The sequence below is a fragment of the Equus przewalskii genome, chromosome 3 (assembly GCF_037783145.1).
Source record: "Equus przewalskii isolate Varuska chromosome 3, EquPr2, whole genome shotgun sequence".
NCBI lineage: Eukaryota > Metazoa > Chordata > Mammalia > Perissodactyla > Equidae > Equus > Equus przewalskii.
Window position 1 is genome coordinate 80,645,138 of NC_091833.1, and position 25,148 is coordinate 80,670,285.

Consider the following 25,148-nt stretch of genomic DNA (forward strand, 5'->3'; position numbering starts at 1 on the left):
TATGGTTTTGCCCCGTTTGCTCTATCATTCTCTTGGTCTCTCTCTCTTTCTGTTTATATGCACGTTATTTTATGAACCATTTGAGAGTAAGTTGTAGACATTGCCCTTTTTACCACTAAATAGGTTGTTGTGTATTGTCTAGGAACAAGAACATTCTCTTTTAGAACCACAGTACGATGATCAAAATCAGGACATTTAACACTGACATGACTATTATCGAATTCAGAATCTACAGTCAAATCTCATGAATCATTCCACTCATGTCTTCATAGCTATTTCTCAACCTCCTCCGCTTGCCCAAGTCCAGGATCTAATCTCTGATCACACATTGCATTTAGTTGGTCAAGATGTAAAGTTGTTAAATGTTCATGGTGAGAAATGTAGAGGAGAAATGCTGTCCATTGTTACATACTATAAGATGCCAACTATTTCATGAATACTCAGTGGTTGTATATGAGAGTCCGCAAACATGAAATTGGACTTAAAAATCATCATAGTCTTTTCTTCTACTCTCATACTCATGGTCATCATTAGGAGCTGAAGACCCCCTTGTTCCTAAAGAAATTATTTTAGCCTGGTCTACTAGGATGAATAAAAAATCATTACACGTGTTTTCATCTCTCTCTCCCCCCTTTAGTTTTAACTTTTTATTCTGTGTTAAACAGTTGTTAGGCATGTAAAGTATTTTATGGAGAAGAGTACAGGATTAGTAATTACTAGTAAATGAAGAGGGAATTTAATCAAAGGTTTGGTCCTTGTGCTATGTAGTGGTTGAGTTTGTGCACTCTGCTTCAGTGGCCTGGGATCCTGGGTGTGGACCTACACACTGCTCGTCAAGCCATGCTGTGGCAGTGTCCTACATACAAAACAGAGGAAAATTGGCACAGATCTTAGCTCAGGGACAATCTTTCTCAAAACAAAAAAGAGGAAGATTGGCAACAGATGTTGGTTCAGGGCCAATCTTTTCAAACCCCGCCCCCCCTCCCAAAAGTAGAAATAATAAAATGTTCCTAGATCTTGAAAAACCCTCTTGGATAGACTATGGTAGTTGTGATTTATTCATTGATTATTTGTATTATGATGAGAGAGACAAAAGGCTGAAAGAAAAATCGGTGTTTTTGTTCAGAAATGGTATTACCTAGTTTATTTTATTCATAAGACTTAGCTCTCAGAAATTTTCAGCGATATCAAAAAGTCAAATTTCCATCAAAGTTTTATTTAGCTATTTTTCCACTGAATATATTCAAAAGACTGTGCTGTAGGCACTGAAGGCAATTATGACAAGAACAGCTCCCAGAATGTTTGGGAAATGGCATTATAGTCGAAATAAACATAGTATTTCTCCACACCCCTCTTTTCCCACCTGCCTATCTTGAAAGAAACTTGCCTTAATCAAAAATGTGAGTAACTTGTTGCAATTTTTAAAAAAAGAACTACATTTGACATATTGATTTTTCTAACCTGAGTTTTACTTCTCTGTTGCATCATGAACTACTGGGCTGGGGATTCTTAGAAATCTTTGAAGCTACTTCTGTAATTAGTAGTTTCTGTTACATGTTTGTTGATGGGGATAGGTATGATCACACTTATCCTGAGGGAGAGTTAAAAAAGAGACCACATTATATGAGTAGAGGAAGATTTGGTGGCAAAAATATAGACTATATATATATATAGACTATAGCTTTTTTGGGGGTGGGGTAGAGGTTGCGGAGGGATTGGGGAAGGCTTCTGTTTGGCCAAGGGTTGGAGTTTGAGCAATGTTGAGCAGAGAGCCCATTCCATACAGAGGGAATGTCATGGGCAAAGGTCCTGGGGTGAGGGGTAAGCTTGGTGTGTTTCTGGAACTGTTCTGCTCTAGACCTATCTAGATTTGTATAATTGATAATTACCCATACAGGGGGATAATTGATTTGTTAGTAATAAAGAAGAATCATATAATTTTAGAGCTTGAAGGAACTTAAAAGAAGGCCTCCAGATTTTTCGCTTGTGGAAACTGAGGATAAGGAGATGATTTGTTTGAGGCCACCTTATAACCCTGGACCAAAACTCAGATCTGAGTGTTCCTGGATCAGCCTCTGATTTCACTGCCTTAGTTTTGGAAAGGATGTGTCTGGGTTGTCCAGGTAGGTGAGGGTACTTATACAGCTTAAATAATATGGTTGTCCACAGAATGGAGACCATCTAGTGACTGTTCAGACCCCTTTGTTTAAAAACACTTGTCACTTTTCTGTGTTTGAAACTTTGCTCTTGCTGTGCCTAACAGTTCTCCTTCTATTTATCTGAGTCCCATCTCAAGTCCTCTTAAGCGGGAGACCTTGTCCACCCCCATCTGGTTGTAAATACCTTGCCCTTTCTTAATTACTGTTACATTTATATGTTATTATTATTATTATTACTTTTTTTCTTACCAACTAAATAATAATCTTTTTGAGGGCAGAAGTTGTTGTCCCATAATTTAAACATTATGCAATATCTTGCACCCATTAGGCCCTCAAAGAAGTCTTTGTTGGTAATAATTACAATGGTGATGATTAGTTAGTATTTCAAGTAAGCAAAAAGATCTTTAGAGATATTGTGATAGTTGTTTCCCATGCAATTTTGTTCCATTTTGTTTTTTTGAGGAGATGCATTATTTAAATTTAGAAACAAAACTAAGTTTTTATTTAGTATTTATTAGTATCAGTCTCTCCCCCATACTAAAGTGTGGGCATTATTAGAAACAGGAGAGTATGAACTGCCAGAAGAAATCACACTGCAAATTTGAGAAAGTGAAACTACATTTTGAGTTGTTCTAGAACTATTTAGGACGTGCTCTTAGCCACTGGTTGTGGCTGCTGGTCAGGTGCATGTGGAGGAGTATCTGCAGAAGGGCGTGTAGAAACCCCTCTGTGATTCGGCAGTTAATTCTATGACTGTTTTAGAAGTCCTGACATTATTAGCCTTTGGGTTTTTGAATATGGTATTAAAGTGTGATGATTGTTACTTCAGATAATTAAGAACGTTGTTACAGTCTTCTTACCAAAGCTCTTCATTTACCTTTTTTATTTTTAATGTTAGACAACTGGATATAATATTTGCATGATTCCACATTGGTAAACACCTGAAATGAAAAATTGCACAAAATATGTGCAATATAATTGTTAAAGAAAATTAAATGAGTAAGACACTTAAATGAAATCTCTAGTGGTTTTTAATAGAGTGTGGGAAAAGCACCCTCCGCCCTTTTCCTAATTGTATAAGAAAACTTTTGGAAAAAGTTCTGTCTGTATTCCAAGTAATCACATAGGTATAGCTGTTTCTTCATTTTATTTGCCACTGCAAAAAGCAGCATGGATAGGTGTCATTCCCTACTCATGAGATTGTATGTGAATTTCGCTCCTTTTAGAGGAATGTTATATTTTATATATTAATATATGTTTATATATATGTATATCTATATATAAATCTATATGTTTATATTTCCTGGCTAAAGAGAGTCCACACAATTTTATCTGTTATATGGGACTCAGCTCATTTGTTTTAGTTTCTTTATCATCTGTACTGCAAAGATTTAGCGAGTATATACAATATGCTGGGGATGGAGGAATTAAAAGATGAGTGATTCTGGCTTTGCCGCGCTGACGGTCTGAGAAAGCTATGGTTCTACTTCTATGGGTTCGTAATGGCAGGCTTCCTTATGCTGCATCCACTCTGTTGTGAAGGGGGCCTCTTGAGACCTGGTGTTCTTACCCTTGTGTGCCAATGCTATTTACACTTTCCCATGCATTTCTGGATTACCTGGGACTCTCAACTTCACTGGCCCTTGGGTTTCCAAGTGTAATATGCGGCACTTGCATCTACAGGATTTCAAGGTTTTCTGCTGTTCTTGAATTTTACATAGCATAGATTTCACAAAAGTACAGGGGTTTTGCATGCATACTTGCAATGCTCTGTTCTCATTAGCATCTGCAAAGAGCGTGTATGTAGATAACCAACACATTTTTCCACCCTCAATTTACAAATGAAGAAACTGGGGGACAGTTAAGCTAGGCACCTTCTCTGAAGGGACATTCCATTTAACTAGGTGGACCAAGATGTCTTATCTTTCTGGCTGGTGTGCTGTCTGTTAAACCACATTGTGCTACTTCCTACAAAGGGGCACTTCTTTAAACAGTAACTTCACTGACCACCCTTATACATACATTTCCTTCTTCCTTCCCCTTTGACTTTATATGTCAGACTTTCACAAGGGTGTTCTTTTAACAGTTGTTGATCCTTGTTTGTTTTTTCCTCGCTGCACCCCTCTGAGGTGGTGGGAACCCTATGCATTTCAGTAAATTAGTTATGCAGAAAAGAGTCCCACAGAAAGAAAACGTTTCTGTGAACGCTTATATGAAAGAAGCTCAAAGGGGTTATAATCAGGTTGTAACCCTTAAGGACTTTAAAGTGGGTTTGCTTAAATAATTGATTTCATAATTACTTTAAATGATTCTTCACAGAGAAAACTCGTGAGTAACAAAGGCAAATTTATTCATGTTCATAGTCTATCCCAGCAGTAGAGACCAATGTCACAGTTGAAAAGGACCCCTATAAATCTACTGCAATATATTAGTAAGTTAGTTTAACACTTTTTTGAATAATAAAGTAAGCTGATTTTTAGGTTAATTCAGTCTTGACTAGGATTGATGATAGTACAATATCAAAATAAATGGTTGAAATTTGAATTTTGTTGGAAAAAGATGAGTACCTAGATGCTAAAGATCAAATATGAAATTCAGATTTTTTTTCTGAACAGGATCATTCCTTTATTTTCAGATGTCACACCGTCACGTCTTAACGATGGATGTTAGGACTACAGTATCTGTAGGAAACGAGACCAACATCCACTGGATGAGATAATGTGTTTCTTGAGGTTCTAGAACCAGTTTATCAGCAGTTTTCTGTTCCTTCTCCTTTTATAGGAAACTTCAGTTGTGACCTGAGGTCCATCTCTGACTTAGAAGTTCTGTGCGTTAGAGAGTGGACTGTGGACTCTGGAGCCAGATCACCTGGTTGCACTTCCTAAATTTGTTACTTGTTAGTGGTATGACCTTGGACAATTTACTTAATCTCTCTGTGCCTCATTTTCCTCATCTCTAAACTGGGGCAAATAATAGTATTTCCCTCATAGGTTTTTGTGAGGAGCGAATGAATCACTATGTATGAAATAGTTAGGATGGTTCCTGGCATATAGTAAGTGCCATTGTAAGTATCAGCAGCTGTTATTGTTATAGGTAGATTGCATCGTCACCCACTTTTGTCTTTTTTTGTATAATGTATTTCAGCTTCTGCTCTTGGATCTGGCTTTTCCCAGATAGAGACATTTTTGCAATAAGCATTACTGGTTTCATTAAGTCACTAGTCACAGGTGGTTCACTCTTTAAATTGCTCTCTGTCGCTTGAGTCTGGTTACTTTGTGGAGTTCTGGTAACTGGTGGAAATGCGTGCCTCAGGGTAGGGCTGTTTGGAATTCTCAGCATCCCTGAGCCTGCGTTGGTGGAACTTTGGTTGCCAGGTTGGGAGCTGTCTGCTTTGGATGTTTTTGTCTGGATGTTTGTCCGTGGGGCACAAGACGGGCTGCCGGTTGTGATAAATGTGGCGTTGCTTCAGTTTTACATTTCGTAACACAAGATGTGGATCTATTGTGAAGTTAAAGAATAAACGTTAAAGCTTTTCAATTCCCTAGCCCTTTCTGAGGCCCCTGGAAGGGCCCTAGCAGTTTCGGATTCATAATTTTGCACTCAAGAAAAGAGAAGCTTCTCCCAAAAGTGTGTAAGCTTCAGGTCACTCAAAACCTGGGTCTGCATCTGCAGAGCCCGGAAGACTTCATTTGTTCTAATCTCTGACAGTATCTACAGATTCTGCCAGTGAAATGCCCCCAAGCATCTCTGCTGTAAAACAGCTAAAAACAAGCACATTTATACTTGGTGTATATTCTTAAAAGTCTTCCTTTCAGGAACAAAGTGGTATATGTCTGCTTTAATCCATTAAATTTATTTCCCTTTAATAGCGTCAGAGTTGTGTTTTAAAGGCCCATGCTTTTCTTGTTAAATGTCTTCCTGAATATTTTATGGTTGTAATTATTTTTGTGAATAGGTTACTTTTCACGATACGTTTATTGTAATTAGATATTGCTGTTAGGTAATCAAGCTCCTGATTTTTATAAATCTATATTGTAACCAACCACTATACTATGCTATTTCTAAATTTTAGAAAGAGCTATAGTTTTCTGTCACCAATTTTGCTATAAAAGAGTTATTTTCTATTAAATTTAATTCAAATTATGAGCAGAAAACAATTTTTTAAAAATATTAAGGAAAATAAAAGCATTTAAAATCCTAAACAGGAAAACCTGAAAGAGTGGGATTAAATGTTTTTTTTGCTGAGAAAGTTATAGACTATGTGTACTGAGGTGTTGATGGGGGATGGTGGAAGACCGTACATAACCATAACATTAAACTTTCTGAATCAACTTAAATATAAAATTTAGAAGTAGAGAAACCTAGATTTATAATTCATAACCCCTACCAATTGGTGGAATAATAAGATTCAAACCCAGGCCATGTGACTTGGAAGGCTCCCTCAGACATCTCTACCCTAATTTCCTGGCCCCCAAAATTCTTTTTTACTTTATCACTTAATTTAACAAGAATATTTTAAGTGCCTACTTTGTGGCAGATACTGTTCTAGGCTCTGGGGACACGAGTATATAAAGCAAATGTCCTGCTTCCATGGACTTTACCTTCTCGAGGAGAAAGACAGACAGCATACAGATACACCAGTAAATAGCCACCTGCTGTGGAGAAAGTGAAGCAGGATGGGAGGGCTGGGGCCTGGTGTGCTTGTGTTTTGCGTTTCTAGGTGGTCAGGTAACGGAGACCTTAAAAGAGCAAGGCAGGCCAAGTGGAAGCCTGGGAGAGGGCACTCCAGCAGGGGAAGCCAGGAATGCAAGGCCCGAGGGAGGCAGGAGGTGTTTCTTTGATCAAGGAACAGCGCGGAGAGGCCAAGGGGCTGAAGTGGAATGGGTGGGGCGTCGTAGGTGAGGAGGTGGAGACCTGAGCAAGGTCATGCATGGATGGCTTTGTGGGCCATGGAACAGACACTGGATTTTTTCTTTTATAATGTGAAAGGAAGGTTTGGGAGGGTTATGAGTGGGGACTGACGAAGTTTGGCCCTTATATTCCTGCACATCAAGACACTGGGGCACAGTGGACCATGAATTGGCAGTGTTGACCTTAAACAGCCAGCCAGTTATTTCTCCAGCAAAATTGGGTTTATTTGGAATCAGCAAAGAATTGCAATTTGGGGTGGGTCTGCAACAATGGTGAACCATGTGCAAGTCCTGAGTAACAAGGGGAAGAGAAACTCTTTTATGGAGAGGAAAAGGAAGTTGGGAGAGCTATTGTAAACAAAGAGTTTGAGGTGTAGTGGCTTTTCATTGGCTGAGTTGTGACAGTCTCTCATTGGCTGAGCTTCTTGCCAGTCAAGAAGAGGAAGTCCCTCTTCTTCCTGTTGGGGTCCGCTAAGACCATAGGACATGGGAGCTCCCCTTTTTGGCCTCCTGTCTCCAATTGAATGAGGTTTCTGTTTATTAATTTCCACAGCGGTTAGAAGGTCTGAGGTTTAGTTATGGCTCTGTTAGCCAGTGTGACCTTGGGGAGGTCATTTATGCAGTCAGTGCCTCAGTTTCCACCCCAAAATGAGGAAATTGGATTATGTGATCACAAGAATCCCTTTCATGGCCAAATGTGACTCTCAGATCATAAAGTAGTTATTAAACACTCACATATATTGGCAGTGGTTGTGGCTATGTGGGATAGAAGAGGAGACTTGGCCCTCCCCACCCTCTGCTCAGACTTGGACCTTCCCTGTTCTTAGCCCTGAGCCTCACCCCTCTCTCACCCCTGCCTCTGGGTGGCCAAGTTCTGGTGTCTGGTGTCTGTGTAGTGGTGTTTCACTGTCTTTTCAGCCTGCATTTCTCTGAATACTAAAGAGGGCGAGCAAGTCTGCATATTTTCGTGTCTGTTGGCATTTACTCTCTATTGAAGTGCCCATTTACGTATTTTTCCTCTTTTTTCTATTCAGTTTTCTGCCTTTTCTTATTTATTTATTATTTAAAAAATTTTTTTAAAGATTGGCACCTGAGCTAACATCTGTTGCCTAGCTGCTTTTTTTTTTCCTTCTTCTTCTCCGCAAAGCCTCCCAGTACATAGTTGTGTATTCTAGTTGTAGGTCCTTCTGGTTGTGCTATGTGGGATGCCACCTCAGCATGGCCTGATGAGTGGTGCCATGTCCGTGCCCAGGATCTGAACCAGCAAAACCCTGGGCCACTGAAGCAGAGTGTGCGAACTTAACCACTCGGCCATGGGGCTGGCCCCCTTATTTATTTTTAAAAGATATAAAATATGTATTTTGAGAGCTACTTTTTTTTTGGGGGGGGGTAAGGAAGATTGGCGCTGAGCTAACATCTGTTGCCAATCTTCCTCCTTTTTGCTTGAGGAAGATTGTCCCTGAGCTCACATCTTTCCCAGTCTTCCTCTATTTTGTATGTGGGCTGCCACCACAGCATGGTTTGACGAGCAGGGTGTAAGTCTGTGCCTGGGATCCGAACCCACGAACCCCAGGCCGCTAAAGTGGAGCGTGCGAACTTAACCCCTATGTCACTGGGCCAGTCCTAAAATATGTATCTTGAATCAAACCCACTATCCATATATACTTTGTAAATACTTGTTTATACTTTGTGGCTTGTCTTTTAACTTTCTTAATGATATCTTTTCTCTTATTGTGGTAAAATACACGTAATATAAAATTTACTGTTGTAACCATTTTAAAGTGTATTGTTCGGTGGCATTAAGTACATTCATAATATTGTGCAGCAATCACCACTGTCCAGTTCCAGAACTTTTTCATCACTCCCAACAGAAACCTCAATGATGTTCCATGTGCTTTTAAGAAGAATATGTATTCTGTTGCTTTTGGATGGAATTTCTGTATATATCTGTTAAGTCCATCTTGTCTTATGTGTCATTTAAGGCTGATGTTTCCTTACTGATTTTCTGTCTGGATGATCTATCCATTGATGTAAAGGCGGTATTAAAGTCCCTTACTACGAGTGTATTGCTAGTTCTTCTGTTAATATTTGCTTTATATATTTAGGTGCTCCTATTGGGTGCATAAATACTTATAAATGTTATATCCTCTTGTTGGATTGACCCCTTTCTCATTATGTAACACTTGTCTTTGTCTCTTACTACAGTCTTTGTTTTAAAGTCCATTTTGTCTGATATAAGTGTAGCTACCCCAGCTTTCTTTTGGTTTCCGTTTATGTGGAATATTTTTTTCTGTCTCTTCACTTTTAGTCTGTGTTTGTCCTTACATCTAAAGTGAGTCTCTTATAGGCAGCATATAGATGAGTCTTGTTTTTTTATTCATTCGGCCGCTCTATGTTTTTTGATTGGAGAATTTAGTCCATTTACATTTAAAGTAATTATTGATACTTACTGCCATTTGTTAATTGTTTTCTGGCTGTTTCTGTAATTCCTGTCTACTCTACTCCTTTCTTCCTTTCTTGCTCTCCTCCTTTGTGATTTGATGACTTTCTTTAGTGGTATGCTTATATTACTTTATCTTTTATGTATTTACCATAGATTTTTGCTTTGTGGTTATCATGAGGCATACAGCTAACAACTTAAATCTATAGCAGTCTAATTTAAGTCGATAACTTAAGTTTGATAACATTATAAAGCTGAAGATTTTTGCTGCCCCCCATGCTTAATGTTTTTTTATGTCACTTTTTGCATCTTTTTATCTTGTGTATCCCTTAACTAATAATTTTAATTATTGTTATTTTTACTACTTTTGTCTTTTAATCTTCATACTAGCTTTATAAGTGATTAATCCACTATCTTTGCTATATGTTTACTTTTATAGAGATTTATTCTTTCATATGTTTTCTTGTTGCTAATTGGCAACCTTTCTTTTCAGCTTAAAGAAGTCCCTTTAACATTTCTTGTAAGGCCAGTTTAGTGGTGATGAACTTCTTTAGCTTTTGCCTGTCTGGAAAACTCTTCATCGCTTCTTCAATTCTGAATGATAGTTTTGCTAAGTAGAATATTCTTGGTTGGAAGTTTTTTCTTTCAGCACTTTGAATATATCCTGCCACTCCCTTCTGGCCTGTGAAATTTCTGCTGAAAAATCTGCTGATAGTCTCATGGGGGTTCCCTTGTATGTAACAAGTTATTTTTCTCTTGCTGCTTTTAAGATTTTTTTCTTTGTCTTCAACTTTTGACATTTTAATTATAATGTATCTTGGTGGAGGTCTTTTTCATTCATCTTATTTGGTCCTCTCTGAGTTTACTGGATCTGGATGTCTGTTTCCTTCTCCAGGTTATGGAAGTGTCAGTTATTGTTTCTTCAAGCAAGGTTTCTGCCCCTTTCTCTCTTTTTTCTGCTTCTGGGAGCCCTATAATGTGAATGTTAGTTCATTTGATATTGTCCCATAATTCCTTCAAGCTATCTTTACTTTTTTTCATTCTGTTTTCTTTCCGCTGCTCTAATTATGTGAGTTCTACTGCCTTGTCTTCGAGTTCACTGATCCTTTCTTCTGCTTCATCTAGTCTGTTTTTGAACTTCTCTAGAGTATTCTTTTAGTTCAGTTGTTGTATTCCTCACCTCTGTGACTTCTGTTTGGTATTTTCTTATATCTTCCGTCTCTTTGTTGAAGTTCTCATGGCGTGCTTCCATTCTTCTCCCCAGTTTGGTGAGCATCTTTATGACCATTACTTTGAACTCTTTATCAGGTAAATTACTTGTCTCCATTTCATTAAAGTTTTTTCTTTTTTGAGGTTTTATCTTGTTCATTCATTTGTAACATATTCTCTGTTTCTTCATTTTTCTTGATTCTCTCTGATGGTTTCTATGCAGTAGATGAAATAACCACCTCTCCCAGTCTTGAAGGAGAGGCCTTGTGTTAGAGGTACTTGTCATTCAATCTTGCCCCAGCTCCTGGTTGTCTCTTAAACTTTGTGCTTGTCCAAGTAGCCTGTTACATTTTTAATAGCTCGCAGTAGTTGAGGATGTTCCAGGACCTGTCCGTGTCCCAAAAGGGAGGATGTCAGCACCTAGATTCACTCTGATTGGAAGCCAAACCCACAGGCAGCAGCTTTAAAAAGTATGTAAATGTAGATAGTCGTATGGGACTGCAAGTATAAGCCCTGTTAGCTACCAGAGCCAAGCAATCTGGAGGTGTCCTTGGATGGCAGTCACAAAACTCTAGGCCCCAGATGAACGTATAAGGTATTTTCTGGGATAAGCTCTTTTCTGGGATAGATCATATGTTAGGCCACAAAACAACCTTTCATAAATTTATGAGGATTTAAATCATATCAAGCATCTTTTCCTATTATAGTGGTATGAAACTAGAAATCAGTTACATGAAGAGAACTGGAAAATTCACAAATATATGGAGATTAAACAGCATGCTACTGAACAACAAATGGTTCAAAGAAAAAATAAAAAGAGAAAAAAATACCTAGGAGGAAAAATACCTTGAGACAAACAAAATGGAAATATAATATACCAAATTTTGTGGGGTACAGCAAAAGCAGTTCTAAGAGAGAAGTGCATAGCAATAAATGCCTGTCTGAAGAAACAATAAAAGTCTGAAATAAACAACCTAGCTTTATACCTCAAGGAACTAGAAAAAGAACAAATGAGCCCAAAGTTAGTAGAAGAAAGGAAATAAAAGTGATTAGAGCAGAAATAAAGGAAATAGAGACTAAGAAGACAATAGAAAAGATCAATGAAATTAAGAGCTGATTTTTGAGAACATAATTAATAATTGATGAAACCTTTAGCTAGACTTACCAAGAAAACAAGAAAGAGGACTCAAATAAAATCAGAAATAAAAGAAGAGATGTTAAAACTGATACCACAGAAATACAAGGATCCAAGAGACTACTATGAACAATTATATGCCAACAAATTGGACAACCTAGAAGAAATGGATACATTTCTAGAAACATACAGCCTACCAAGACTGAATCATGAAAAAATACAACATATGACCAGACTGATTACTAGTAAGGAGATTGAATCATTAACCAAAAACCTCCCAACAAACAAAAGTGCAGAACCAGATGGCTTGACTGGGGAATTCTACCAAACATTCAAACAAGAATTAGTACTAATCCTTCTCAAATGATTCTAAAAAAAGAAGAGGAAAGAACTCTTCCAAACTCATTTTATGAAACAAGCATTACCCTGATACCAAAACCAAAGATGCCAAAAGAAAAGAAAATTACAGGCCATCAGGGATTGATGAACATAGATGCAAAAATTCTCAACAAAATATTAGCAAATTGGATTCAACAATACATTAAAAAATCATCTGCCATGATCAAGTGGGATTTATTCCAGGGACGGATCAACATCTGCAAATCAGTCAGTGTGATACACCGTCTTAACAAAATGAAGGATAAAAATTGTATGATCATATTAATAGATGCAGAAAAAAATATTTGACAAAATTCAGCATCCTTTTATGGTAAAAACTCTCAACGAAGTGGGTATAAAGGGAATGTACCTCAACATAATAAAGACCATATGTGACAAGCCCACAGCTAACATCATACTCAATGGTAAAAACTGAAAGCTTTTCCTTTAAGATCAGGAACAAGATAAGGATGTCCATTCTTGCCACTGGTATTCAACATAGTATTGGAAGTCCTAGCCAGAGCAATTAGGCAAGAAAAAGAAGTAAAGGGCATCCAAATTGGAAAGGAAGAAGTAAAACTGTCACTATTTGCAAAGAACATGATATTATATATAGAAAACCCTAAAGACCCTATCAAAAAACTGTTAGAAGTAATAAACTCAGTAAAGTTACAGGATACAAAATTAGTACACAAAGATCTGTTGTGTTTGTATGCATTAATAATGCACTATCAGAAAGAGAAATTAAGAAAACAATCCTATTTACAATTGCATCAAAAAGAGTAAAATATCTAGAAGTAAATTTAACCAAGGAAGTGGAAGCCCTGTTTACTGAAAACTACAGGACATTAATGAAAGAAATGAAAGCAGACACAAAGAAATGGAAAGATATTCTGTGCTCTCAGATTGGAAGAATTAATATTGTTAAAACGTCCATACTATCCAAAACAATTTACAGATTCAGTGTAATCTCTATCAAAATTCCAATGGTACTCTTCACAGAACTAGAACAAACAGTCCTAAAATTTGAATGGAACCATGAAAGAACCCGAATAGCCAAAGCATTCTTGAGAAAGAAGAACAAAGCTGGAGGCATCATGCTTCCTGATTTCAAACTATATTACAAAGCTATAGTAATTAAAACAGTGTGGTACTGACATAAAAACAGACACATAGATCAATGGAACAGAATAGAGAGCCCAGACATAAACCTACGCATGTAGTGGTTGATTAATTTATGACAAAGCCAAGAATATACAATGGGGCAAGGACATTCTCTTCAGTAAATGGGGTTGGTTAAACTAGACAGCCACACGCAAAAGAATGAAACTGGACCACTGTCTTACACCATACTTAAAAATTAACTCAAAATGGATTAAAAACTTGAATGTGAGACCTGAAAACATAACACCTCTAGAAGAAAACATAGGCAGTAAGCTCCTTGACATGGGTCTTGGTGATGACTTTTTGAATCTGACACCCAAAGTAAAGATAGTAAAAGCAAAAATAAACAAGTGGGACTCCATCAAACTAAAAATCTTGTGCACAGCCAAGGAAACCATCAACAAAACGAAAAGGCAACAAACTGAGTGTGAGAAAACATTTGTACATCATATATCTGATAAGGAGTTAATATCAAAAATATGTAAAGAATGCATTCAACTCAACAGCCCAAAACCAAACAGTCCAATTAAAAAAGGTGGGGCAGTCCCCATGGCTGAGTGGTTAGGTTTGCACGCTCTGCTTCGGCGGTTCTGGGGTTCGCTGGTTCGGGTCCTGGGTGTGGACCTGGCACCGCTTGTCAAGCCATGCTGAGGCGCTGTCCCACATAGAACTAGAAGAACCTGCAACTAGGATATACAGCTATGTACTGGGGGTCTTTGGGGAGAAAAAAAATGGGCAGAAGATCCCAGTAGACATTTTTCCAAAGAAGACATACACATGGCCAACAGGTACATGAAAAGCTGCTCAACATCGCTAATCATCAGGGAAATGCAAATCAAAACCACAATAAGATATCACTTCTTACCTGTTAGAATGGCTTTTATTAAAAAAACAAGAAATAACACGTATTGGCAAGGATGTGGCAAAAAGGGAACCCTTGTATGCTGCTGGTGGGAATGTAAATTGATGCCACTATTATGGAAAACTGTATAGCAGTTTATCAAAAAATTAGAAATAGAACTACTATATAATCCAGCAGTTTCTTTTTTTTTAAGATTTTATTTTTTTTCCTTTTTCTCCCCAAAGTCCCCTGGTAGATAGTTGTATATTTTTAATTGTGAGTCCTAGTTGTGGCATGTGGGATGCCGCCTCAGCATGGCCTGATGAGTGGTGCCATGTCCGGGCCCAGGATCCGAACCGGGGAAAACCTGGGCCGCCGAAGCAGAGCACGCAAACTTAACCATTTTGCCACGGGGCCGGCCCCTAATCCAGCAGTTTTACTTCTGGGTTTTTATCTGAAGGAAACAAAAATACTAACTCAAAAAGATATATGCACCCCTGTGTTCATTGCAGTGTTATTTACAATAGCCAAGATATGGAAACAACCTGTGAGTCCATCAATGGATGAATGGATAGAGAATTGTGGAATATGTATATGGAATGGAATATTATTCAGCTGTAAAAAGGAATAAAATCTTGCCATTTTTGACAACATGGATGATCCTGAGGGCATTATGCTAAAGTGAAATGTCAGTCAGAGAAAGACAAATACCATGTGATCTCTTTTATATGTGGAATCTTAAAAAAATAAATAAACCAAGCTTATAGATGTGGAGAACAGATTGGTGGTCGCCAGAGGTGGGGGTTGGGGAGGGGTGGGAGAAATGGGTGAAGGGGGTATTAGATATTCAAAAAAGTAAAAAATAAATTTAAAAAGTGATAGGGGCAAAGAAAAAAGAAATCACGATAAAACTTAGAATTCATAGTTTCCTTTATTTTACATAAAGAAATTCATTAAAGTGTCTTTTGAAAGGAAAAGTGAGCTGCTTTTCCATACATTCTGAGGTAATCGGTTGATTCCTAAATTGCAATAAAATTTTCTCAGCACTAAGAGTCACAAATACTACACAAAAGAAACCTAAATGAAGCTTACTTAGCATGTCAACATGTAGCTTTCATTTCCTCCATAGGGACACTGGCACACCACTAGAAATATTTTTTGTTTTGTTTATTTTTATTTAGAAAGAAGTTTAATTAGATTCTATGCTAATAATAGTTTGTAGTCCATGAATTTAAATTACTAACCTCCACATTTAACATCCTGTGCTTGTACCTCTATCTTTTGATAGTTTCTAAGACTATCAAATATAAGAATGGGACATCTAGGGGCTGGCCCCGTGGCCGAGTGGTTAAGTTCGCGTGCTCCGCTGCAGGCGGCCCAGTGTTTCGTCGGTTCGAATCCTGGGTGCGGACATGGCATTGCTCATCAAACCACGCTGAGGCAGCGTCCCACATGCCACAACTAGAAGGACCCACAGTGAAGAATATGCAACTATGTACCAGGGGGCTTTGGGGAGAAAAAGGAAAAAATAAAATCTTTAAAAAAAAAAAGAATGGGACATCTAGTGCTTGTTTGTTCTCTGGGACCAGAGAGTCACATAATTACTCTGAACTTCAATAATCTTGTGCATAAAAAGGGGAGAATAGCATCTTCCTCACCTATTTCACACAGTTGTGAAAATCTAATTAAAAAATCGTAATGAAAACACATTTTGCATTTAAAAAAATTAATCATTATCACTTAATGCTGATTTGATTGCCATTATCTATAAATCATCTGAAAAGTCAGAAAATATTAGATCATATAAATCCAGGTGGCACAAAATTATATTATTAACACCTGAAAAACTACATCTAGCTTTGCTCATTCCTCAAGCCAAAAAATAAAGCAGCTGGAAACTATCAAGAAGGGTCACTGAAGCGTTCAAAGGGAAGGGCTGCCAGTGTAAAGGAATAGACTAAACGTCATAGAGTCCTAAGGGCTGGTACGAGGAAAACCAAGAAAGGAAAGCAATGGATCTTTAGGGAAAAAGAGAAAAGAAACCTCATACTCATTAAGTAGTCAGTCCCTGTTCCCGCTTCCTCCCAATCACTCATCTGCGTCCTGTTTCTATGGATTTGCCTGTTCGGAATATTTCATATAAAGAGAATCATACAATATGTTACTTTTTGTGTCAGGCTTCTTTCACTTCACGTAATGTTTTCAAGGTTCATTCATGTTGTAGCATGTGTCAGTACCTCATTCCTTTTTATAACTAAATAATATTCCATTATATAGATACAAAAATCTATGTCTTCCAGACTAAGACAGACTAGGAAGGAGACCTGGCCACCTACTTCTGAAAAAATTGGCCTATAAATAGCTGCAGAGCACTGTCTGATACGGCACCTGAAGGTGAGAAGACGGTGCGAAAAGACTGGGCAGGGCTCTGCTCTGCTGCACGCAGCGTTGCTAGGAGTCGGAATCGACTTGACAGTGCTTACAACAAATGTGGTATACTACATTTTGTTTATTCACTCATCCGTTGATGGATATTTGGGTGGTTTCCACTTTTTGGCTATTGTGAATAGAGTTGCCATGAATATTCATATACAAGTTTATGTGTGGACCACTTTTTGGCTATTGTGAATAGAGTTGCCATGAATATTCATATACAAGTTTATGTGTGGACATATGTTTTCGTTTCTCTTGCTGGGTCATTGAGTAACTATGTTTAACATTTTCAGGAACTGCTAGACTGTTTCCAAAGGGGCTGAGACTAGCCATCCTAGCTGGTGTGAAGTGGTATCTCATTGTGGTTTTGCTTAGCATTTCCCTTATGACCAATAATGTTGAGCATCTTTTCATGTAGCCTGTTTCTTTGTAAAATGCATATATGATAGCTGTCTTTGGTTAGGCAATAAAACCTGTCTGGCAGGAGCTTCATCTTTGTTTGATTTTTTTATCGTGGGAACTTATGATGGTGTGCTAGCAAATGTTTAGTACGTGGGAGTCGCGAAGAAGCTCTGATTTTTAGCATTTGCCAATTTCCATGGTGTAAGTACTCTCACCATGGCAGATTGCTGGCCACCAAGATGACATTGAGAGTGGAGCAGGGAAATGATGCTCACAATAGGCTTACATGAACTGGCACGAGCTGACCAACACATCAGTGGAAAGGAGGCAGGGGTGAAGTGAGCCTCATTAGGGCTGCCTGGTATTGTGCAGGCTGGGCACTGCACAACCGTAGGGGTGCCATTCGCATGTTAGTCTAAAGGGAAAAGGATATAATATCTATTGAGTGTCTACCACATATTTAATCTTCACCACAACATTCTGAGGCAGGTTTTACTGACTTACTTTCAGAGAAATCCAAGGCTTAGGGAACTTATTCAGTGATTCACAGTTAATAAATGTCAAAGTTGGGATTTTAATAAGGTCTTTCTTACTCGGAAGCTCATTCCAGTTTACCAACTGTTTAGGAGGGATGAAGGGCTCTCCAAGACCACCTCCAGGTTCAGTTAATTGCTGGGGGTACTCACAGGACTCAGCATGTTGTTATAATTATGACTATCATCTATTACAGCAAAAGGATACAAAGCAAAATCAGCAAAGGGAAAAGGCACATGGGGCGAAGTCTGGAGGAAACCAGGCACAAGCTTGCAAGAGTCCTTTCTTAGTGAAGTTACATAGGACGTGCTTAAAACAACTCCAGCAATGAGTTGTGGCAGCACCTGTGAAATATTGCCTATTGGGAAGCTCGTTAGCCTGGGCTGATGGTCTGGTGGTTATGATTTGGTGCTTTCACTGCACTGGGTTCATTTCCCAGTCAGGGAACCACACTACCTGTCTGTCAGTGGTCATCCTGTTGTGGTTGCGTGTTGCTGAAAGTTAAACCGCCGGTATTTCAAATACCAGCCGGGTCACCCGTGGTGGACAGGTTTGAGCAGAGCTTCCAGACTAAGACAGACTAGGGAGAAGGACCTGCACACCCACTTGTGAAAAAATTGACCATGAAAACCCTATGAGTAGCAGCAGATCATTGTCTGTTATAGCACTGGAAGATGAGAGGATGATGCAAAAGACCAGGCAGGGTTCTGCTCCGCTCTACACAGGGTTGCTAGGAGTCCAGATCAACTCAACAGCACTAACAACCAAAAATGGGAAGTTCATAGAGACTCAGTGCCCACCGTTTTTTATTGGGGACTCGTTGGCTATATATTCACCTCCTGCCTTGCATGTACCCAAATTCCAGGCTCCAGAAGGAATGCAGGTGTTCAGCATAAACCGTATTGTTTGTACAAACAGTTTAGGCACAATGAGCTATTCATACCAGTGCTGGGTATGGTGGGAACTTCCCAAAGTCCGAGTTCCCAGATGCCAGCCAAGGGCCAATGGAAGAGAGGCAAATAGGCCTTTCTTTTCTTTTCTTTTCTTTTTTGTGTGAGGAAGGTTGTCCCTGAGCTAACTTCTGTGCCAGTCTTCCTCTATTTTATGTGGGACGCCACCACTATGTGGCCTGACAAGCGGTGCTAGGTCCGCGCCCAGGATCCCAGCCTGCGAACCCCAGACTGCTGAAGTGGAGCGCACGAACTTAACCACTACACCACTGGGCCAGCCCCACAAGTAGGCGTTTCTGAGAAGAGCAGTCTTGAGCCTGCTGGGTTAACTGTTTTCTGCACACTCACCAAAGGCAAAAATAGGAAAGAAAATTGAGAATGGGCAGAGATCATGTCTGCTTATCCTCATATCTCCCTTCCCCTCCCAGTGCCTGCAGAGAGCTTGATACATGGTGGGTTGCTAATAATGGCTCCCTGAGTTGTGCGGATGCTTGCTGATCCTCAGCTCCTGTGCGTGTCTGTGCCGCTTCTAAAGCCTCTTTGCTAGAAAGGTTCTCTGGGTTAACCCGGAACCTCCAGATCATGGTGCATTATAACTACTTAGCCCAGGCGTCTCTCCGTGTAGCTTTGCAACCCCGGCTCTGAATTCTTAGTGTCTTTTCTCTCTTGAAAAGCCTTCATTTGAAACACTGACGTCTGCTATTTGTGTCTCCAGTGGAAATATTGGTTCTTTTGTTCCAGTGCCCCAGACACACTGCCTCAGACTCACTTTTACCTTGGTGAGCTTTGACTGAAAGAGGAACAGCTTCCTCCACCTGGCCTCCTCCGTGTCTGGGTCACATGTTGGGGTCACACCTTCCTTTGTTCTCGTGGGCAGAGGCTGACCGTGTCTGCGCTGCATCGAGTTGTCACAGCACATTCAAGGGGCCTCTGCCGTAGAAAACAGTTCTGGGAACGAGCCGACCAGGCTACCACGAACTGACTAAAACCGGGTTCTTTTTATTCTGAGTTACCAGACAGACCACTTAAAGAAAAGAAAAACAATGTACCTTCTCTTTCGCCAGTTCTCTCAGTTCTCTTGGGAAGTAGAAATTATTTTCCTGCTTATGGCTTTGCATAATTATTTTTCTACCAATTACTTTCATGTAATGGCTGGAAATGTTCTTTTTCAGAGTCAAGAAAAGCAAATTTTCTGACTCAGATAAGTATTGTTGGTTCTGATGTCAGATGGCCAGTGTTCAAATCCCAGGCTTTGTCACTCACTAGCTTATATGATGCTGGACAAGTGAACTTAACCACTTTGTGCCTCAGTTTACTCATCTGTGGAACGGGGACAGTAAATAGTTACTGCCTTGTAGGGTTGTTGTGGGAATAAGTTGAGATAATGCATCTAAAACATGCACTAAATGAATTTAAAGCAACATCTGCCATATAGGGAGCCTTGAAGAAACGTTAGTAATATTGCCGTTATTGTTAATCCTTGGTATAGAAAACTCTGCTCTTTCTTTTTGACTGCTCATGCTGATTTGATTAAATAAAAATCCTTACCCTCTACCTTGCACTCCTTTAAAAGTTTATTTAATTGACAATGGAAAATTTAAGATAATTGTTTGAAAGAAGTTCCAGTGTGTTGATGAAAGCCTGTCCACCTTAAAATAAGCCACCATGTGCCTGCGGCTCCACCTGTGACTCTCTCTGACTTTGTGAGCTGAGAAGCCACTGACTGGGCTGTTGGTTTCCTGGGGTGAGGGGGGGATGATTTCTCCTCCCCCTCCGCTGGATTGTAGGCCCCTAAAGTCTCCCCCAAGTCTCAGAGCCTCCTCCCACCGTGCCAGACTCTCAGAACATTCTGCCTGCCCTGTTCCCCGTTCCTCTCTCCTCTTTCTTCCTCCTCCTCCTGCCATCTGTGTCTCTTAGATCCTGCCTCCTTGTTCTTCCAGCACCAGCTGGCAGCAATCTCCCTGCCTCTTGGATGGCCTCTTGGATGGCCCCTAGTCCTTCTTGTTCACGTATTTATCTCCTAATGTGAACTCCATGGTTTCCCGGCTTCCTTTCTGGTGCTCCTTCTGGTCTCCCTCAAGAAACGGGGTTTCCATAGATAAGGAGAACAGATTAGTGGTTACCAGAGAAGAAGGGAATGGGGAGAGGGTGCAGGGGAGATAAGGGGCACATATGGGTGGTGATGGATAAAAACTACACTATTCATGATGACCATGATGCAGTCTATACAGAATCTGAAATATAATAATGTACACTTGAAATTTATACAGTGTTATAAGTCAATATGACCTCAGTAAAATAAAATAAAATAAAGAATTGGTGTTTCTCAACGTTCTGTTGTAGAGCCTCTTTTCTCACTCTGCACTCGCCTTAGGAGGCATCCATTCCGGTGGCTTTGGGTTAGCATCTATGTGCTGATGACTTTCCAATCTTTATTTCCCAGCCTGCTATCTGTTCTGAGATCTGGGTTTCTAGAGGCATCTCAAATTCGAAATGTCTGAAAAGAAACTCAAAATGTCTCTACTATCTGTAGCTCAGTAATTGTACCACGGTCTACCCAGTTGCTTGTGCCAGAAACTTGGGAGTTGGTCTAAACTTACCCCTCTCCTCTCTCACATCTGGACTCTCAATAGATCTTGTTGATTCTGCCTTCTAAATATATCTCAGTCCTGCCACTTTTCTCTGTCTCAACCACCAAGCCACCTGTGCCTCTTTCTGGGTGGATATAATAGCCTCTGTATCAGTTAGGGTTGAGTTGGGTTGTGTATCATAGAAAACTCCTAATTGATAGTAGCTTAAACAAAATAAGATTATTTTTTCTCCTTTCATGAGGCAAAAAAAAGGCTGGAGTCAGGCTGATCTGAACTAGTATGGTGGATCCAACTCAGGGATCCTGGATCCTGGATCCTGTCTTTCCCTTCCATCATGCTAGCTTTTATCTTTTATATTGGCCCAAGATGGCTGCTGGAGCTCCAGCCATCTTGTCTGAATTGCAGGCTGGAAGAAGGAAGAAAGACAGAAAAGCAAGAAAGGACATCTCCCACCTGGGTCGCTCTAGTCAACAGCCTTCCCTTATGTTCCACATGAGGTTTCTGCCTAGATCTCATTGACTAGAACTTAGTGCATGGCCATACTTAGCTGCAAAGGTATTGAGAAATTGACTCTTATTCTAAGTATCAATGTACCCAACTAAAAGTCAGAGTTCCGTTACTGATGAGGAGTGGATATTGTGGGTAGACAACTAGGGATCTCTGTCACATCTGAATAGGCTCCTCTTTCCACTCTTGTCCTCTCCTGTCTGTTGCACACAATGGCCACAGTGATCTTTTAAAAACATCAATATGATCATGTCCCTCCCCTGCTTAAAACCCTTCAAGAGCTTCCCATTATCCCCAGTTTAGATCTCAAGAGTCCTCAACATAGCCTGTGGTCCAGCAGCCTGCCCACCTGTTTGCATTGATTTGCACTGCCTTCTCTTCCTCGCTTCCACCCTTCCAGCTCACCAGTCTTTCTGTTCTTTGAAGGCCGCCAGCTCCTTTCCACCTTGGAGCATGTACTTTAGCTATATCCTCTGTCTGGAATCCCTGTCTCCCCTCGCTTGACCGGCATGCTTCTCCTCCTTCAGGTTTCAGGTTGTCCCTCAGTACAGCCTCTCTGATCTTCCAGGATACATTAGTTTTCCCTGTATCATAGCATCTTGTGCTTTTACTTTGTGCCACCTATCTCTGTTTAATAAATTGTTTGTACAATTATTTTTTCAGTCTCTCTCTCCCTCCCTCATCTGTAAGCTTCACAAGTTGAAGGCAGTGCTTAGCACAGCACTTGACCTGTGGGAAATAATAGATGGTTGTTGAATGATTGAGCAGGCTCCAGGTTCAAGGATGGATAGGATGGATTTATTTTGAATCATGTTCAAGAGATGTAAATGAAAGACGTAAGGAGTGATGTCTTGCTAGGTAGTCAGAGATACAATCAGGCACATATGAGAAGTTGGGATTAGAGAAGTAAATTTGAAATCACCAGATCTTGTCCATTTAGTGCTGTTTATCCTAAAAGGAAGGGGCATGCAGTGGGCTTTGGAGCCAGACAGACCTGCCCTGAATCCTGGATCTGTCGTCTACCAGCTGCGACATTGGGCAGTTGATAGAACTCTCTGAGCCTCAGTTTCTTTCTCTGTAAGTGGAGAAAATACCTACCCAGTAAGGCCATTTGTATGCAGAAAGAATATTACAAACTCTTCTGTCTGTTGGTTCAAAAAACACTTTAAGAAGGGAGATTTTTCTACTTTAAAGACAGAGACTGTTCTTTTTATCATTTCCTGGTCATCCTGAATACACATCCTTTTGCCCAGTGAAAATCGAGAGGGTCTCCTGGGCTTGGGAACAGAAGGGTTTTGGAGCATTCTGTAGGCTTTTATTTATTTTTTAATTTACCAAATACTCTGTAGTGCTACCCTGTGTTATGCATGGTCTATGTGCTTTGTAAGTATTAACTTTAATCTTCTTAACTTTATAAGGTAGGTGTGGTTATCATTCCCATTTTACAGATACGGAAACCAGAGGCCAGAGAGGTTGAGTCCCTCGCCTGAGGTTATCCTGCGTGGCAGCGCCAGGAAGCCAGCCTGCGCTGTGTGATTCTCGACCTCTGAACCATGACACTGCACTGCTTCTGGGTAATTTCGTGATACTTTTTGGCTGGCTAAATTGTGTATTTACATAAGGATCAGACTTATGTTTATGTTCACCAGAACATGCATTAGCCCTCAAGAAAGCCTAACAAACTGGTAAAAGTGTATCTTTGTCATATCACTGTTATACTTTGAAGGAAGAGAAATTTTTGACGAAAGGTGCTCTCTGCTATCGTGTTTTAAGGCTGTGAATTTCCAGAGATCAACTGTTTCTAACGTAAAAAGGAAGTGCTAATATATCGCTTGCTGATTCAGTATTGGTTTCATACTGTAAGACAGCTAAAATAACAGCCTTAAAGGGTAAAAATAGGACGGTCATATGAAGCATCAACTGTCCTTTTTAAAAAAAGAATTGCAAGACCCATGAAGTAAAGGTTAATCTCTTTTTTGGCCGAAATGTGTGGCTATTGGTAGACACTGGTCATTTCTATTATGTCCTATCGTAATTTTAGGGAACTGGTTATTTGTCGTGGCCCAGGGAAGAATCTCATTTATGCCATTTTATTTAATAAGACACAGTCACATTTGACCTCACTTCTCAGATCTTTCTTGGAGTCTGGAAGGTGGGTGTGAGGGATTTTCCTTAAACAGAGCTAGTGGCTTTTGCTTTTATTTTCCCTAAGGGCTAATACTATTTGAGAAATCATACTAATAGCTAAATTTATCAAGCACTTAGCGTTTGTCAGCTTTGTTCTGAGAGCTTAACGGGAATTCACTCTCTTAATTCTTACGACAGACTTATGAAGCTGTGCTGCTATTATTCATCCCGTTGTGTAGCTAAAGAAACTGAAGCACAGAGAGGTTAAATAACTTGTCCAAGGAGACACAGCAAGCAAGCAGCAGTAAGCTCTTGTTAGAGTCCAGCTGGGTCTTAGTCTAATGAGATATAAGATATGTAAAGCAAAATAAAGTGGTTTGTCCTTTTATTTTTATTTTTCAAAAGCTACCCATTTTTTCTTCCTCCAAAGAAGGAGGGCCTGGGCCCTTGCATGCCAAAATATAATCATTTAAGGCCATGGTTCCTCATTGCCTTGAAGAGTAGGTGCAACCCCTTAGCACTACATGCAGAGCCCTTCGTAATCTCGTCCTTCCTCCCTCCCGTTCTCCTCTCCTGCCTCTTCCATCTGTTCATCTGAATGCCTCTCTACATGCCGGCTCGCTGACATGCTTGCAGTCCCCAGACTTGCCGTGCTTTTTGTCTCTGCCGCCCTTTGCTTGTGATGTTTTCTTTTGTCGATGAAAATAATCCACAACCAATCTATAAATGAAAATTTGGGTGAGTTTATTCTGAGCTTAAATCTTAGGATTATAACCCGGGAGAGTCTTTCCACAAAGGAACAGAGCACTCCAAAGAAGTGAGGGTACACAGGGTGGTTATATACCCTCAAAGAGGGTGTTTCACATATGATTGAAATGTCCCTCCCGCAATAGTCACAAGATTGCCCTGTCTGCACAGCACTTGATGGACACAGCAGGTAGTGGGTCTGCTATCTTGGTGGGCGTAGCAGGAGGCAAGTCTATTGTCTCAGGCTGGGTGGTCACAGGTGTCGCAGCAATCGGTTTCTAGCCTAAGGAAAGATACTTAATCCTTAAGGAGATGCCAACGTTGGGAGGGGGAGGGAAGTTGCACCTTTATCTCAAGGCCCTTTTGCTCTTACCATAGGGAATCTCTAAAGCAGATATACAATGCATGCTCAACGGCCACGGTCAGGCCCTTTTGGAAAGACAAGGTCAGGCCAAATTAGGTTTACACCAAATGGCTTCCTCATATATTCCAATATATCCTATTACTTGCCATTTTTATTTGTCACTTTGTAATACTCTTTTCCCTGTGCTTTGCTGGGAAATCCCTCATTCGTGATTCAAGGCTCAGCTCAGAGGCACCTCCTTGGTGTAGCCTTCTTTG

The 25,148-nt window shown here is 39.9% G+C and overlaps 1 protein-coding gene across 4 annotated transcripts in view; it reads left to right on the forward strand.

Moving 5' to 3' along the window:
* TEC (tec protein tyrosine kinase) overlaps positions 1 to 25,148 on the forward strand; it is a 123,311-nt gene that overhangs the window by 46,654 nt on the left and 51,509 nt on the right. The window contains exon 3 of one of the 4 annotated variants that reach the window (XM_070615014.1): positions 23,102 to 23,227. The exons of the other annotated variants lie outside the window; for them this stretch is intronic. Within the exon in view, the coding sequence (XP_070471115.1) occupies positions 23,207 to 23,227 (21 nt within the window). The 5' untranslated portion in view covers positions 23,102 to 23,206. The remainder of the gene's footprint in view (positions 1 to 23,101; positions 23,228 to 25,148) is intronic. 4 annotated transcript variants of the gene reach the window in all.